Source organism: Danio rerio, chromosome 5 (assembly GCF_052040795.2).
Source record: "Danio rerio strain M-AB ecotype USA chromosome 5, GRCz13ab, whole genome shotgun sequence".
NCBI classification, from domain to species: domain Eukaryota; kingdom Metazoa; phylum Chordata; class Actinopteri; order Cypriniformes; family Danionidae; genus Danio; species Danio rerio.
The window spans coordinates 53,862,303-53,878,246 of NC_141025.1; the positions used below are offsets into that span (position 1 = coordinate 53,862,303).

The 15,944-nt window shown below is 36.2% G+C and overlaps 2 protein-coding genes across 3 annotated transcripts in view; both read left to right on the top strand.

The window, feature by feature from the left end:
- LOC147844367 (uncharacterized) overlaps positions 1–577 on the top strand; it is a 768,760-nt gene extending 768,183 nt beyond the window's left edge. The window contains exon 2 of the mRNA XM_087254116.1: positions 191–577. The gene's annotated coding sequence lies outside the window, so the exon portion shown is untranslated. The remainder of the gene's footprint in view (positions 1–190) is intronic.
- Positions 1–15,944, top strand: part of adgrv1 (adhesion G protein-coupled receptor V1) — a 269,966-nt gene that overhangs the window by 138,100 nt on the left and 115,922 nt on the right. For both annotated transcript variants that reach the window (NM_001001845.3, XM_087251637.1), the window contains 13 exon segments: positions 1,819–2,001; positions 3,407–3,586; positions 5,515–5,679; positions 5,806–5,926; positions 6,305–6,428; positions 6,552–6,690; positions 8,956–9,141; positions 12,024–12,259; positions 12,350–12,498; positions 12,934–13,132; positions 14,460–14,679; positions 14,958–15,194; positions 15,268–15,417. In NM_001001845.3, the coding sequence (NP_001001845.2) occupies positions 1,819–2,001; positions 3,407–3,586; positions 5,515–5,679; positions 5,806–5,926; positions 6,305–6,428; positions 6,552–6,690; positions 8,956–9,141; positions 12,024–12,259; positions 12,350–12,498; positions 12,934–13,132; positions 14,460–14,679; positions 14,958–15,194; positions 15,268–15,417 (2,289 nt within the window).

Here is a 15,944-nt window from a genome sequence, read left to right on the forward strand (position 1 = left end):
TGGGCGACACCCAACACATTTGCAAGGTTTTACAATCTGCGAGTGGAGCCGGTTTCCTCAAGGGTATTAGGTAACCCTTTGGTGATTGAGGAGACAACTCGGTAGGGTGTTGAAACACGCTTGCTGCGCCATTCTCCCTAACATGGAGGTACGTGCGCCTTTTTTATCTGTCAGTAAAGTTCCCCGTCAGGTGAGCCCTGCAGATTCCTCCGTGGCCCCCAGCACTGACTCAGCGGAGGAGTCACTTGCTGGCCCACTACGTTGTAGGTCTGCCCGCTGGTCAGCCCGCGTTTTGGGTATAGGTGCCTGCTATGCGTGATCCCCACTAGGCGATCCCATATGCTTATTCCGCCACGGTTAAGTCCCCCCCCTGGGCGGACCCGTGTCTTCCCTCTCCGCTAACCACTCTTTTGCTATGCGTACTCCCCCTTTTTTAGGGCTAGTCCATATGTAAATTCTGCCATCTATCCCCCCCTTGGGTAACGGATGGCCTCCGCAGCGTCCTCCCTATCGGGATTGCACGCTTCCCAACATACTGTCGTATTTCCTAGAATTATCTAGATGCTCACGACTTCCCAAAAAATATATCTAAATCCGTAAAACTTCTGTTGAAGTAGGATAAATTAGGGCCAGGGACACGTTGGAGGACCGCGCCCCCCATGATGTGGGTGCGTCACGCTTGCTTGACTATCTCCTCATCGGGGGTGTTGGTAAGGTGCAGTCATTATGGCGCTTTCCATATTTCTCCCATTCATGGCACTGAAGTTCCCCAACCGAAGGGGAACGTTCGAGGTTACAGAAGTAACCCTTCGTTCCCCGAGGAGGGGAACGGAAGTGCCATATTCCGTCGCCATAATGACTGTCCCTTAGCTGTTTGAAAGTCTCTTCAGCTTAAAAGGATGGCGTCTGCTGGCTTCAGGTGTGCTTATATGCTGAGATAATTGCAGATGTCGCACACCTGCGCAAGCTTACGCTGCCAATTAATTTCATTCATTGGCCCGTTCAATACTCTCCAGATAAGCGGCTTCTGATCCGAATCCTCCCATTCATGGCACTTCCGTTCCCCTCCTCGGGGAACGAAGGGTTACTTCTGTAACCTCGAACGTTTCCGGTGGGCAAATACCTTGTAAGTACATAACTAATGCAGAATTAGGGAATAATGTGTTAATAAGTTAAAAAAAATTAAGGTTATTAGTCTTGTTTAATGGTTTTTGCTTTCATAATACCCCACTTAAACATAACTTAAGCATTTAACTGATATCTTTACTTTTAAGTAGCCTTTTTTGATACACAATTTGATATACAGCAAAATCAACTTCTCCCACTGGTCCCACACCTACAAAGAGTTAAAATAACACTGGAGCAGAGTTAAAGTTCTGAGTGAACAGAGAATACGGAACTCCTGGTGATAAAAAGCAGAATCACTTAAGAAAAACTACAAAAGTACAACCAAATTCAGTCAAACCCTAGGCCCTGCTGTCCACACACACATGGGTTTTGCACAAAAACGCAGTAGCATGTCACTGAAACTCAATTTTTTTAAACAAGTTGTTTTGAGTTAGAATACCAAATGTTCTCCTCCTATTAAAAATTTTACACTAAAGGGTTCTTACAGCATATTTTCCCACCAGCAACTACAGTTGCCGCATATTCAAATATGATTTTCTTGACAAAAAAATCTAAAACATGGAGACAATAAATGCAAAACATGTTCATAAAGGACAAGGCTACATGCATGGAACCGTTATTTAAACATTTGGGCACAAATGTGTTTATAGTAAAGTGCAAGCACACTTACACAAACTCTTGTCCTTTTAGGATGTCTCCGGGGCAGTTCTGGCATATGAGGTACCGTCACCTGGAAATGTCCTTCGTCTGGCCGTCATGCGGATGGCAGGTATATTTGGTAGACTGGTGCTTTACTGGGAGACACAATTAGTCACAGCCAGTACCGAAGACTTCACTCCTTCTTCTGGAAACATTACATTTCAAGATGAACAGGTGATGATTAATAAAATATAAATTAAAACATTTAAATTTGATAATGTGAATTGAGCCTTCATTGAGGCAGCATTCTTGCAGCGATTAAGAAATAAAGAAGAGCTCCCTCACAGATACTGCTTTTTTGGTTATTTTTCTTAAGTGATACAGTACATTTCTATTTATGTATTAGGATACTGCTTAATTATTCAGTCTCTTTAATGACTTTTTCATCTGAACAAAGTTTAGAAATTGGGCAGAGACGCCTTGTTTAAGTAAACGCCCAGTAATTTGAGTGTATGCAACTCATTCATTTATTTGGCTCAGTCTCTATTTCAGAAGTCGCCACAGGGGAATGAACCGCCAACTATTCTAATCTATGTTTTATACAGCGGATGGCCTTCCAGCCGCAACCCAGTACTGGGAAGCACCCATACACTCTCATTACACTCTCATTCTCATACACTACATATGGGTAATTTAGTTTTATTTAATTCACCTATGGCGAATGTCTATAACCACTAAGCCACCATGCTGCCTGTTTATGCAACTTTATATGCATAATGTATATGTTCAGTATATAATGTATATTATATGACTAAACCATACCATATTCTGAAACAAAAGCTCTAAAAAAGCCAGGTAGCAGGATGCACAAACACAGAACAAAGTGATTAACTAACTTTAATATAAATAAGACAGTAAACTCATTGCCTTATAACTATTTAGTAAACAAACTATGTGCATCATTATGAAATTCAATGGGTTTACGTTTAAGTAATATCCACTTGTTGCATTTAAAGCAACTCGTTTATTCACGTTTTAAAGAAAAGTAGCTAATTGCTTTTTTCAGTGTAGATGAACAACGTGTCCGAACTACACACGACACTGCAACCTATGATAAACTGTGTATTTTCAGTGTAGAAAGGGGTTTTTGTCCCACCCATCTGCAACAGTAATGTGCAAGTTTTTATTTTAGAAACAATGCAACGTCACAGCTGAACAACAGCATAAACTACTATACCATTGATCACCTCATGTGCTTACTAGTGCTTTTTTCAGTTTTAAATGCTACTAATGTGAGTTTGAATACCCTTTCATGTCACACTTATTGGTATAGCAAATAGCTTATTTGAGATCTTGCAAATAAGATTGCTAGCGAACCTACAGTTTGAAAACTTATGTTAGATGGTGACTCAATGCAAACCAGCAAAGTTCACTCACTCAGCATGTACTATAAACACTGTTGTATAGGTTTAATATGTTTATTTGGATTAAAAATCGGTTAATTTCGTTGGGAGTTTATTGCAGTGAACTTCTGAATGGCTCTGGTAGTTAAATGTTTCTGCCGTGTCACAACTGGTGCATGCAGTCAAATTTCTTGTGGCATACCATTTATGCACAGTATTTTTATAATTTTTTTCAGGCAATGGCTTATATTGAGATCACCATTATTGATGACACCATTGTAGAGTCCACAGAGACCTTCATGGTGAAACTGATTCGAGTCATTGGAGGTGCCAGGTTGGGAGTCGAGACATCTGTGGTAGTCAGCATACCTGCCAATGATTCACCTTTTGGTCGGTTTGGGTTTGAAGAGCTAAAGGTAAGTTACTGGCATATCCACATTAATATTTAACGGTATATTTAGCTTATTAATATAAATATTACATTGCATATGCATTTTTTCATATGTAAGGTTTCAGAAATGATCTTTTATAAAATTAAATTTTTTATTTACATTTTTAAAATGGCAATTGAAATGTAACTTCAGTTGTTGTTGTTGTTGTTTTTTTGTTATACTGCACCCCATTTAACTTTATGTACATGTAACTTTATGTTAACTGTATTTAGGTTAACAGTCAAACTTTACAATAAGTTTTCATTAGTAAAAGTTAATTCATGTATTCACTAACAAGAGCTAAGAATGAAAAATACTTGTACAGCATTTATTATAGCTCAGTATTTGCTTATGCATTATTAAAAAATCATGCTTGATGACATTAGTTTTAGTAACAACTTTATTTCCATTAACTAATGTTAACAAAACATGAATATATAATTTAATAAATGTATTTCTCAGTTTGTTGATGTGAGTAAATGCATTAAATTACATTAACTAATTCAACCTTATTATAATGTGTTAAAGATAAAAAGTTTACCAAACAAATTCCAGTATGTGCATGAGGAAAGTCATGTAATTTTGTTTTAAGAGATCTTGTGAAAATAGAAATGTATGTGAATGGACAAACCAGCTGACAGACCACATTGTAAACATCTTCAATATTGTTTTGATCATTCTAAAACACCCTAATCATTTCAGTATTAGTGTTATTATATTATTAATTATCTCCAGAACTGTCAAGAGCATCTGTGCTCCGTGTCTCATGCCTTCAAATGCCACCATGCATTCATGCTTGTTGGCATTGTCTTCTGAGGCGCAAGTTACTTAGTAAATAATGAAAAGTAAAAATAATGCATCAAATTTAGTTTTTACTGTTGACATTTGGCGCCATTTAATCAGGAAGTGATGATTCTGTTCTCTTGGACTTGTTAGATGTAAACAGTGCTTTATTTGCAAATGTTTTATGCAATGTTTCAGTTTTGGGCGTACATTTAATCGTTGGATGGAAACATGGCTATGGTTACCCATTAAAGCTGGGGGGGAGGGGGGGGTCAGTACTTGGATTCCAAGATGCTGCTGGAAGAAGGTGCTAGTAAAGCCAACAGGAGATGTTACTCCTGTGATCTACCCTCAGTATAATGACTCTTCAAATCAAATGTTTTTCTAGTGCTTAATGCTTTATTAAATCAAATGAGGCACAAATAAAAAAAAAATAAAAATAAATAAATGTTTTAACATATATGTATATATATATACTTTTTTAACAAGTGTTTTTATTAGATTTACATTTTTCAATAATTACCAAACAACACAACAATAATAATAATAAAAAAAAAAACTTATTGTTAAAAAATAATTATGGCATATAAACGGTTTCGATGAAAATACAGAGGCAGTACATAGGTAAAGTGAACATATTAAGCATTACACTGCTGCTCAGAATCCGCATTATATTGGTCCAGTTGATCAAGAGATGCTTGCCATATATTGTAAAACTTAACAAGATTATCAATAACTCCATAACGGACTCTTTCCATGTGCAGTATTTGAGTGAGATAAAATAACCATGTCTTAAATTGAGGAATATAACTTATTTCCACAGTTTCAGAATGGCACTCTTAGCAATAATATTCCATAAATTATGATGCTTTGTATAGACACAATATGACCATAAAGAGAACTGGAGTACACAAATATAGCAATTTCTGGGTCGGTGTAAAGGTAAAACCATTAATCTAACATTTTGACCATTGTAGTGGATGTGTAAATGCAGATAGTTTATCATTTTTGGCTAGATTTTTGTCGTGTAGCATAGTAGCGTTTTTTTAATGTTGTGAACATTATCCTCAGTAACAACAACTGCAATGTTTAATTTATATATATGTTTTTTTTTTGTTTTTTTTCATCAGGTGTCTGTGTCTGAGCCCCAGTTCCTCAATGACCCAGCCTCTGTGGCTACACTGACTGTAGTGCGCAGCTCTGGTGGAGAAGGAGTAGTGCATTTAATCTGGCTTCTGCAGGAAGAGGGCAGAGATGACCTGAGCCCTCACAATGGAACCCTCATTTTTAACGGGGTATGCTTGAATAGTAAATAATGAATAATGAACAAAATAACCAGTACTCTAATGAACAGAACAGTCTTTTTTTACCTGTGCCACAATGAGAAGCTAACAGTCATTAAACTGTTTTATCTGTTGTAGACTGAGTCAAAGAAGACACTGGTTATTCAAGCTTTGGCTGATGCTGTCCTGGAGGGAGAAGAGAGTTTTACCATCCAACTGCTCTCTCTGAAGAATGAGCCTGTCATTGATCCAGTTAGAGGTTTGTCAACATATTAGCATCATTGAAAACATTGATAATGGTCCTGTGAAGTGCTTTGAATGTGCATTTTTTTTTTTATTTGAAATTTGACGGATTTTAACTGAAACATGAAGACAGGGTGGGACACACAGTAGCTCCTCCCATTCTTAAAGAACGGCCAATAGTGTTTTGTTTGTTTTCACAGCTCTGCCAGTGAGAGTGACTGAGCTTAAGTGCATAACAAAAATAAAAATACAACAATAATAATTAATAATAATCATTATTATAATAAATAATAACAATCTGAACAAATAGCACTCAACATTTTATGATTAATTGGTACTAATCCAGAATTCAGTGTTTCATACAGTATTATAGACTTGCTTTTCTTTCCACCAGGTGTTGCTACAGTTGTTATCCGGCCTGATGTAGGTGCTCTGGGAACTGTAGGAATAGCTGATTCCAGCAGGAATGTTTTGATTGGTGAGCCAATAGGCAGCTACAATGGAACAGCCCTGATTAGGTAAACCTCTACCCTTCTCCAGGAGGTTATTGGATAGATATTGTATATTTATTTTGCACCATTGGCATCACCAGAGTTTCCTCTTTAAATATATGAAGATTGATTGTGTCATATCAATTGCAGTCTCATAAGAGGGCCAGGCATCTTTGGTGAGATTGAGATCTTCTGGAACATCACCACAGCTGCAGTTAGTGAGTTTGAGGAAACCTCAGGCAAAGTTGTCATGAAAGATCGCCAGTCGGCTGCTACAATTCAACTGAAGGTAAAACTGAGCACTACACACAATTATTAAAAGGTCTGGGGTCAGTAATCATTTTTTTGGTAACACTTTATAACAACTACAAACTATAAATCATTTATTAAGCATTAGCAAATAGGTAATTGATTAATTGTTAAGCATTAATAGATGTTAGTAAGCAGTTTTTAAATACAATGACAAATGCTGTATTCTTGACTTATAAGCACATGTTTAATGATTCTGTTAATGATCTAGTTTTTCATTACTAGATTAGATCTAGCATTATTTACAAACCAGTTATTTAAGAATAGTTGGTGGTTTTTAAAGATCATTCAGAATGAGAAAGTACAACATTAATAAACATTTTTTTCCGATTAACATTTTACAGTATATACCTGATTATTCAGCCATATAAAAATAGTTAGTATGTTAATAAATGCTATATTAATTCAACTTCATGCAGTTTTTTGACCTAATCTAAAGCAAGGACTATTAATTTTTTGTAAGTTCACTTACTGCAATCTGCGTTTAGTTGAACAAAAATGCAGTAAATTCAAAATGCATTGACATTGTAAATGTAAAGTCTTTGGCAATGCATTATCATTTAAATTGAAAAGGTATTATTGTTTCTTTTGATGGCAAAGCTGAGTTTTCAGCATTATTACTCCAGTCTTTTGTGTCACATGATCCTTCGGAAATCATTATAATGCGCTGTGTTTGTGCCCATCAATATATATTATAATATTTCGTGTACAGTATAATCTTTATTTTCAGCCAGTATATAAATCTGTACTTCCTTAAATCTGAAAATATTAACTAAAATTAAGAAATCTTGTTTTCTGAAAAACTGAATAAAATTAAGTTTTGTCACCTTGGTTTTTGCACTCTATAGCAAACAACTTATAAAACAACATCCCATAATGTAAATAAGCATCATTTAATAAGCGTCATTTAATAAGAATATGTTAATAACTCAATTTTGACAAATAAATCAGATAGAACCTTATGATTCTAAGATGACGGTATATAAAATCTATAAGTGGTGTATTAAAATTTGTTTATTTCTGAATTGACTTTTGCCAGAAACGTGTCCTTGATTGAATAATTAACACTTCTGTTTAATCACACACTAGCACACACACAAACATGACTTATGTTATTTTTCTTTCTGTATTTGATTAGTTAGGTATTGATTGTTTTAAAATAATTAAACAGTAAATTAAGAATAACACCTTGCACATTGTATGTTTAAATGATTAATTCAATATTCTTCACTAAAACATCTTCATGAAACAAAAAAGAAATCTTGTTACATATTTTACAATGTGCAGTTTAAGTGCATTCAGTACTCAGTATCCAGGTCTTTACTCAACATACTTTTCCCTTGTAAAATCTAAATACATAAACCATCCAGACACTTACACTACCTGACAAAAGTCTTGTCCTTGATCCCAATTGTAAGAGCAACAAATAATAGCCTGACTTCTAGTTAATCATTTGGAATAGTGGCAGAAGGTAGATTTGTCTGTGATCATCTGTTGAACTTCATCCCAATCATCACAAATACTGCAGAGGACCTATTGGAACCCATATGGATTTTCACAGAAATCAGTCAAGTTTGGTGAAGGAAAAAATCATGGTTTGGGGTTACATTCAGTATGTGGGCATGCAAGAGATCTGCAGAGTGATGGCAACATCAATAGCCTGAGGTATCAAGACATTCGTGCTGCCTATTACATTATAAACCACAAGAGAGGGTAAAATCTTCAGCAAGATAGCGCTCCTTCTTCATACTTCAGCCTTCACATCAAAGTTTCTGAAAGCAAAGAAGGTCAAGGTGCTCCAGAATTGGCCAGCCTAGTCACCAGACATGATCATTATTGAGCATGGCTGGGGTAAAATGGAGGAAAAGACATTGAAGATGAATCCAAATAATTTTGCAAAAATACATTCTTTGCCATTCCAGATGACTTTATTTACCTCCAAGCTCATGGGAGTCATACATATTATAAAATATTTTCCCACTACACCATGACTTTATATTCTATAATGTACATTATTTCTGTTAGGTGACAAGACTTTTGTCTAAGCAAAGTCAGGCCTTACTGTCGTAATTAAATAATTCAAAATCAAGGCATGATCATATTTTATTTTGGTAAAATAAGCATAATCTAGAGACCTTTGCCTTTTATATGAGCCACTTCTGATACCAAATGATCAACTAGAACTCAAGTTATTATTTGTTGTTCCTAAAACTTGGATGACTAATTCCCTCTCTTGTTTCTGCAGGCACTAGATGATGAGATACCCGAAGAAAGACGTGTATATCAGCTGAGACTGAGCTCTCTCACCCCGGGCTCAGTGATCAACCCTGACAGACAGTTTGCCAGCATCACTATGGCTGCTAGTGACCTTCCCCATGGGCTCTTCTCCTTCTCCCAAGCCTCTCTGCGTGCCACTGAGGAGGACAGAGCTGTGAGACGCCTTGCATGACATTACCACTGATGAGACACAAACCACAACCAGGGCACTGTGTGTTTCTGCCTGTTCCCCTTGACTGGGAAAGTCATTGAAAACGTTTTTAAACTTACATAAAACAAGAGCCTAGCAACCATTGATCCACTGACAAAAATACTAAATTGCTAAGACTAAATAAATTTTAGTGATTGTTGAGAATAAAAGAGCAGTTGAGAGGTACACTCCACTTTTTTATTTTTGTGAAGTTTATTTATAAACTTATTTCGAGATGATTATGTCATCTTACCCTAGTCATCTTCGCCTCAAAGAATCCCCCATCCACCCCTACTCCTCCCCTTTTATTTAAGATTAATCCAGGACAGGGTGGCATGTTGGCTCAGTGCTTAGCACTGTCATCCAGTGTTTGCATGGGTTTCCTCCGGGTACTCAGGTTTCCTCCCACAGTCCAAAGACATGTGTTAAAGTAAATTGAATAAACCAAATTGGCATATTATGTAAGTGTTTTAGTACTGGGTATTCACTGCATAGCCATATGTTAGTATAGTTGGCAGTTCATTCCGTTGTGGCAGCCCCTATAAAATCAAGGAATAGGCAGAGTGAACAAATTTGAGAGAGCTCTTGAGACCTACCTGAGCTCAGACTCTCCTCTCTCCTCATGAAAGTGGAGGGAGCCCCGGGCTCAAGCGTATTCTGAGCTCAGGGCTCTCTCCTAGGACAGCAGGCCAAATGCACTTTATAATTAACCATCAGCTATAGGCTCAAGTCACCTAGAAGTAAACAGTTGGGTTTCACTATTTTTGATTTCATTCTGTCGATCTCCTGGTCTGACGAGGGCAGTATTAGCTTAGCTTAGCTTAGTATAGATCATTAAATTAGATTTGGCCATTAACATGTCATTTAAAAAAAGGAGGTTTAGAAGATGTTCCTATTTAAAGCTTGATTCTTCTGTAGTTATATTGTGTACTAAGTGTGCTTTCACATCTGTTGATCTGTTGAAAAAGGGATTAAAATTTATTTAAAAAAATATATATTTTTATTTTTTTTTAATTCAGACGGCAAAGTTTTTAAACGAACCAAAATAGTTAAAGCATGCTTTCACTTTCGTATTCGACATGAAACGCACATTTAGTGGTAGGAATAATGGCATCCCACCCTACTCATCATTCTGTAATGTAAGGGGACGCTGACAAGGAAGTGTGGATCCAAATGCAGGTTTATTCAAGAGAGAATTGTCAGACAAGCACTAGTCAACACAGTGGCAAACAGATGTATAGAGGCAAATCCACAGTCATGGTCATACAACAGGTAGATGGTCAACAGGCAGGCAGTCGACAAAGTAAATAAACAAACAAAACAAAGCAAGGGTCAAACACAGAAAGGCAGGGCAAAGGACAGACATTGTAATGTCACAAACAGTTAAACAAGACTCAGCACTGATGTGTATGTGTGTGTGTGTGTGTGTGTGTGTGTGTGTGTGTGTGTGTGTGTGTGTGTGTGTGTGTGTGTGTGTGTGTGTGTGTGTGTGTGCTGTTTAAATAGTCCTTGTAATCAGTCCATAACAATCCTCCAGCTGTGTGTGTTTGCGTGTGTGTGTAAACAATGGAAACTGGAACAGGTGTGTGGTAGCGGTGCATGACTGGATATTTAGTCGAAATAACAGCGGATTTGTAGTTCTATAGCGATCTGCATGTTTACCAGCGATCTACATGTATTATGTTGATTTTGACATTCTCTCTTCATATAGCCGTATATATGGCAATTGCATAGACATAATACACTGTGATATGGCCTGGTTTGTTAGTTCTTTGGATCAATTTACTGGTCACACTTTACAATAAGGTTCATTAGTTAATGTTAAGTAATGCATTTACTAACATGAACAAACAATGAACAATACATTTACTACAGTATTTATTAAGGTTAATAAACATTAGTTAAGGAAAATAAAGTTGTTCATTGTTAGTTCATGTTCATGGTGCATTAACTATTGTTAACAGTTAATGTTAAGCATGGACTTGAATGTTAATTAATGCACTAGTAAATGTTCAATTATGATTAATAAATCCTGTACCAGTGTTGTACATGATTAGTTTATGTTAGTAAATGCATTAACTAATGAACCTTATTGTAAAGTGCTACCATTTTACTTTCTCACTACAATTGATTCGCTCCAGAGTTTGTTTTAATTGAGCCGAGACCACCTTGTTCAGGCGATCTCAGATTGTTTGTTTTGGCGTGGATACAGGCTTGGTTGCTGGATTCAGATATGCCAAATGAACCGCGACAACTGAGCAAACGAGACAGGGTCTGAAAGAAAAGTCTAGGTGTGAAAGCACCCTGAGACCAATGGAAAATTGGAAGTATTAATTTTATTGGCTAAAAATATAAAGTTTGCTGCTGCACCATGGCTGCAGCAGGCACAATTATATTACGAAACACCAGATAATAGTCGCTAAATAGTTAATAGTTAACAGCATGGACACGGATAGAAAAGAGACCGTGTCCTACAAGTGGTTTGCCAAGTCCACATATCTGTGTGAAGAACACTCAGAATTGCACAGAATTGCACAGAAATATGTCTGGTGCATATGGAGAGTAAAAGTGTGCCTCCTTCAGGTGGTTTGATGTGACAACACTGGGCAAATTTGACAAGCTGTAATAAATGATCTGCGCAATATTTGAGCTGAAACTTCACAAACATTATCTGGGGACACCAGAGGTTTATTTTTTATGTTACAAAAAGGGCATAATATTAAAAAATACTTGTTTGTGTATTATTAATTAGCATTGGCCATTGTAGTGTTCATAGGATCACTTGTAGGAGAAAAAAAAATTAAAGGTTACTGTGAACACTCAACAGTTTCTTGTCACGTTTTCAGGTGAATGTGACCATTGTTCGCTCCATGGGTCTGTTTGGCAGCGTGTGGGTCAGTTTCCACACAGAAGGCAGAACTGCGATCAGCGGGCAGGATTTTGGACAGTCCTCTGGACGGCTGTTATTCAGACCCGGGGAGAGCTCGAGGGTCATCCCTTTAATTATTTTCGATGATGACCTTCCTGAAGGACCAGAGGAGTTTTTCCTCAACATTACTCTAGTAGAGCTTCTCAATGCCAGGTAGAGTTCATTCTGCTCTCTGAAGACCAAGTCGACTGGTAGCTAGAAGTAGTTCTTAAACTGTACTTTTTATTTCCTTTTTTTTTTTAGTTCAATGGATTTTACTGTGAGAGAGTATGGCCTACAGATTGATCAGCCTCCAGCTATTGGCAATCTGTCCTCCCTCATGGTGATTATCCAGAAAAATGACAATGCTGAGGGTATCCTGGAGTTTGATCCCAAATATGTCAACAATACTGGTAATTGCATTTATTTATGTATGTATGTATTTATTTATTTATTTATTTATTTATTTATTTATTTATTTATTTATGTTAACTGACTTTATTAATATATATTTAAATTCACTGAATTTTAAATTGGCCATAACCAAGCAACCCTAACCAATAAATGGACATATATTAAAACATAATATTTTTTTATAAGTAATAGTACTTAATATTGTAACAAGTAAACCATATCATTACACTGTGTAAGTTAGATAATTTCCTGATTTATCATAAAAACTGAACTATTACAAAACAAAATTAAAACGAAAGCTAATTTGTCAAAGTATCCAATGTATAGTGTATAAAAATAGCACTAAAAAAGGACTGTCAAAATGCATGTTGCGTATATATAGTTGCTGTCAGTCTATCTGATTTATTTATTTATTTATTTATTTTTTGTCACAGTTGAAGAGGATGTAGGAACTTTGTCCATCCCAGTCCTCAGACGTGTTGGATCCTATGGTCAGGTCACAGTACAGTTTGTCTCCAAGGGTTTGACTGCTCAACCAGATTCAGATTACATCCTGCTTAACGGCTCCATCACCTTTCAGCATGGCCAAACTCTCAGCTATATCAATGTCTCCATAGTGGATGACACAGAGAGGTAAGGAAGAGGTTGTCTGCTACATATGCTGTTGTTGCTGTCAAGTCACAGCTTCAGGGTTTAAACGATCTATCAGAATAATGGGATATGGAAATAGACATGATTAGGATTTCTAAAGCATTACAGTGTTTATTTTGATGTGTTTAATTTCATATTATTCTTATTTCTGATGGAGAGAAATTGACTCATTTTTTAAAATTGTTAAAGTCTGTTAAAGTTCTTAAAGATCTAATATTATTGTTGTATCGTTATATTGGGATAACAATATTTTTTATGATATAACATTTTCTAGAAAAATGCTATTTTTTATGAACTATGTTTTTAAATCATTTATTTGTTTATAGATACTAAAATAAACAGGTAAAATATATATTTCAGATCTAATTATTTCTAATTCTGACTTATACAATAAGGCGCAAGATGTGTTTGGTATGAATTGACAACACCGTTTCCTTATCCACGAAAGTAAAATATTGAAATATTGTAAAAGTAAAGTAAAGAGAAAGTAAAGAGGCCGTACGGAGGAGGCTCTTTATCCTTGCACTGCAGATGGTTTGTTTAACTGTTTTCTCGCTATTGAGGTGTTCAGGTTTTCTTCTTACAAAGTCCACTATGTAAATAGCAAATGTGCCATGGCGTGACACAATTGACTCTTAAAGGAAATGTGACATCAGACTCTGATTGGTTTAATGAATGTTATGCTCAAAACACATCCATAACTCATTAAGTGAATAAGCACAACTCTGTAAGACCATGTGCCAGTGTGCAGACCATATTTTTTCCATCCTTAAAACAGCAAAAGCGGATTTGGAAACTCCCTTAATGACTTTCCGCCATGCACTTTAGACTTTGCATCTAGATCATTAAATAGAGCCTTTAAATCAGTCTCTTATCGACTGTTGTCATTTTCCTCTCATCTTGACTCCTACTATTAGTATTTATGTTGTGCTCTGGGTTCACCTTTGGGCCACTTCAGCCAATAGTAGAACAGTAACTACAGTGGAGGTGGGGATAAAAATAGTAAAGCCCCATCTGACTGTTCAGATTACCAAAACAAACTTTTTTTTATAAATGTACATCCATTAATTGTTCAACTAAAGAATAACAATGTTTACTAGCAAAATAAACATGGTAAATGTTTATTTCACACAGACTTTAAATTATTTGTGAATGCCATAAATTGGTACATTTTGTTTTGTAGAGTTTTCTATTCAATGTATGATACGACTAAACAGTGGTCATGAGTAGCTATATAGAACGATATAGCATTTTAAATGAGTGGGAGTTTGGAAAATTGTGCTGAAAAGTGTGTTCATTTTGTCCACAGTGAATTTAATGAGATTTTTGAGTTGCAACTCACTGGTGCCACAGGAGGTGCCATACTTGGAGCTCAGCTAATTGCACGAATAACGATTGCCAAGAGTGACTCGCCAAACGGTGTGGTTCGATTCATCAACCAAAGCGCCATCACCATCCCAAACCCCAACAGTACCGTCAGACTGAGTCTGTTTGCAGAGAGAGCAGACGGGCTGCTGGGAGACGCCACGGTGAGCCCCTGTCTAGACTATGAGCTCACATTTCTGATGCACATAGCTATAAAATACCAGCTTCTTTACATGTGGGACTTACAGTAGAGCACTTAGAGGAAAGGTTGACGTCAGTGTCCAATGTATAAATCAATTACTCAGTCAATAAATTCATGCATAAGAATTGTTAAATTTGATCTCAAGTTCATTTTAAGCAACATACTTCCTGTAAAGACTAAAATCAAAGACCGGAGTTTTAAAATATTTAAAATGTGCTTGGAATGTTTCCTCCTCTTCAGGTAATGTGGCAGATTCAAGGCCCAAACTCAAATGAGGTTTTACCATCCATGAACACAGACATTGAGCCAGTAAACGGGACGTTCAGCTTCAGAGATGGGGAAGGCGGTGTGCGCAGCATTGAGCTGAATATCCTGCCTCATGGTGAGGTGGAGGTCACAGAGAAGTTCATCATCATGCTCAGTGTCATCTCTGGAGAGATGGGTGTCGACCCCAGAGCAGGATCGGTCACCCTCACGGTATGTCCAGATTATCAAAAAAAAAAAAAAAACTATGTATCATTTAGTGATGTACAATGTGTGTTTTCTGTAGATTGAGAAGTTTGGAGACCCCAATGGCATAGTGCAATTCACAGAACAGGACCTGAAAGAGCGCATTTACAGTGAGCCTTCTGACAGCGAAGGGCCTCTTAAAGTATCAGTACTTGTGACACGCAGAGAGGGCGTCATGGGAAATATTACGGTAAGAAAACTACTATGTATTATTAAACATAATTCTTTATTATATATATATATATATATATATATATATATATATATATATATATATATATATATATATATATATATATATATATATATATATATATATATATATATTTATTTATTTATTTATTTATACAACAGTTCTGTCTGGTTCTTGAATCTGATTGGCTGATAGCCGTGATATATTTAAGTAATATCAGCACCCGTAAAGCCTTTTTACCTATTGTGTATTACTCCGCCCACATACAACCAGCAAAAAGCAGTTACTACAGATCTAAAGTTTAAAAGATGTTTGCTTTACTGTTTAACTGTCAGCTTATGATTTCAATCCAATGTGAAAGAAAGTAGTTTCACATACAAAAGGGTTTTTGAGACTGTCCATGTTTGATTTTGTTTTTATATACACAATTATGCCGTCAAACTGTTGTATAACCGCAATATATATATATATATATATATATATATATATATATATATATATATATATATATATATATATATATA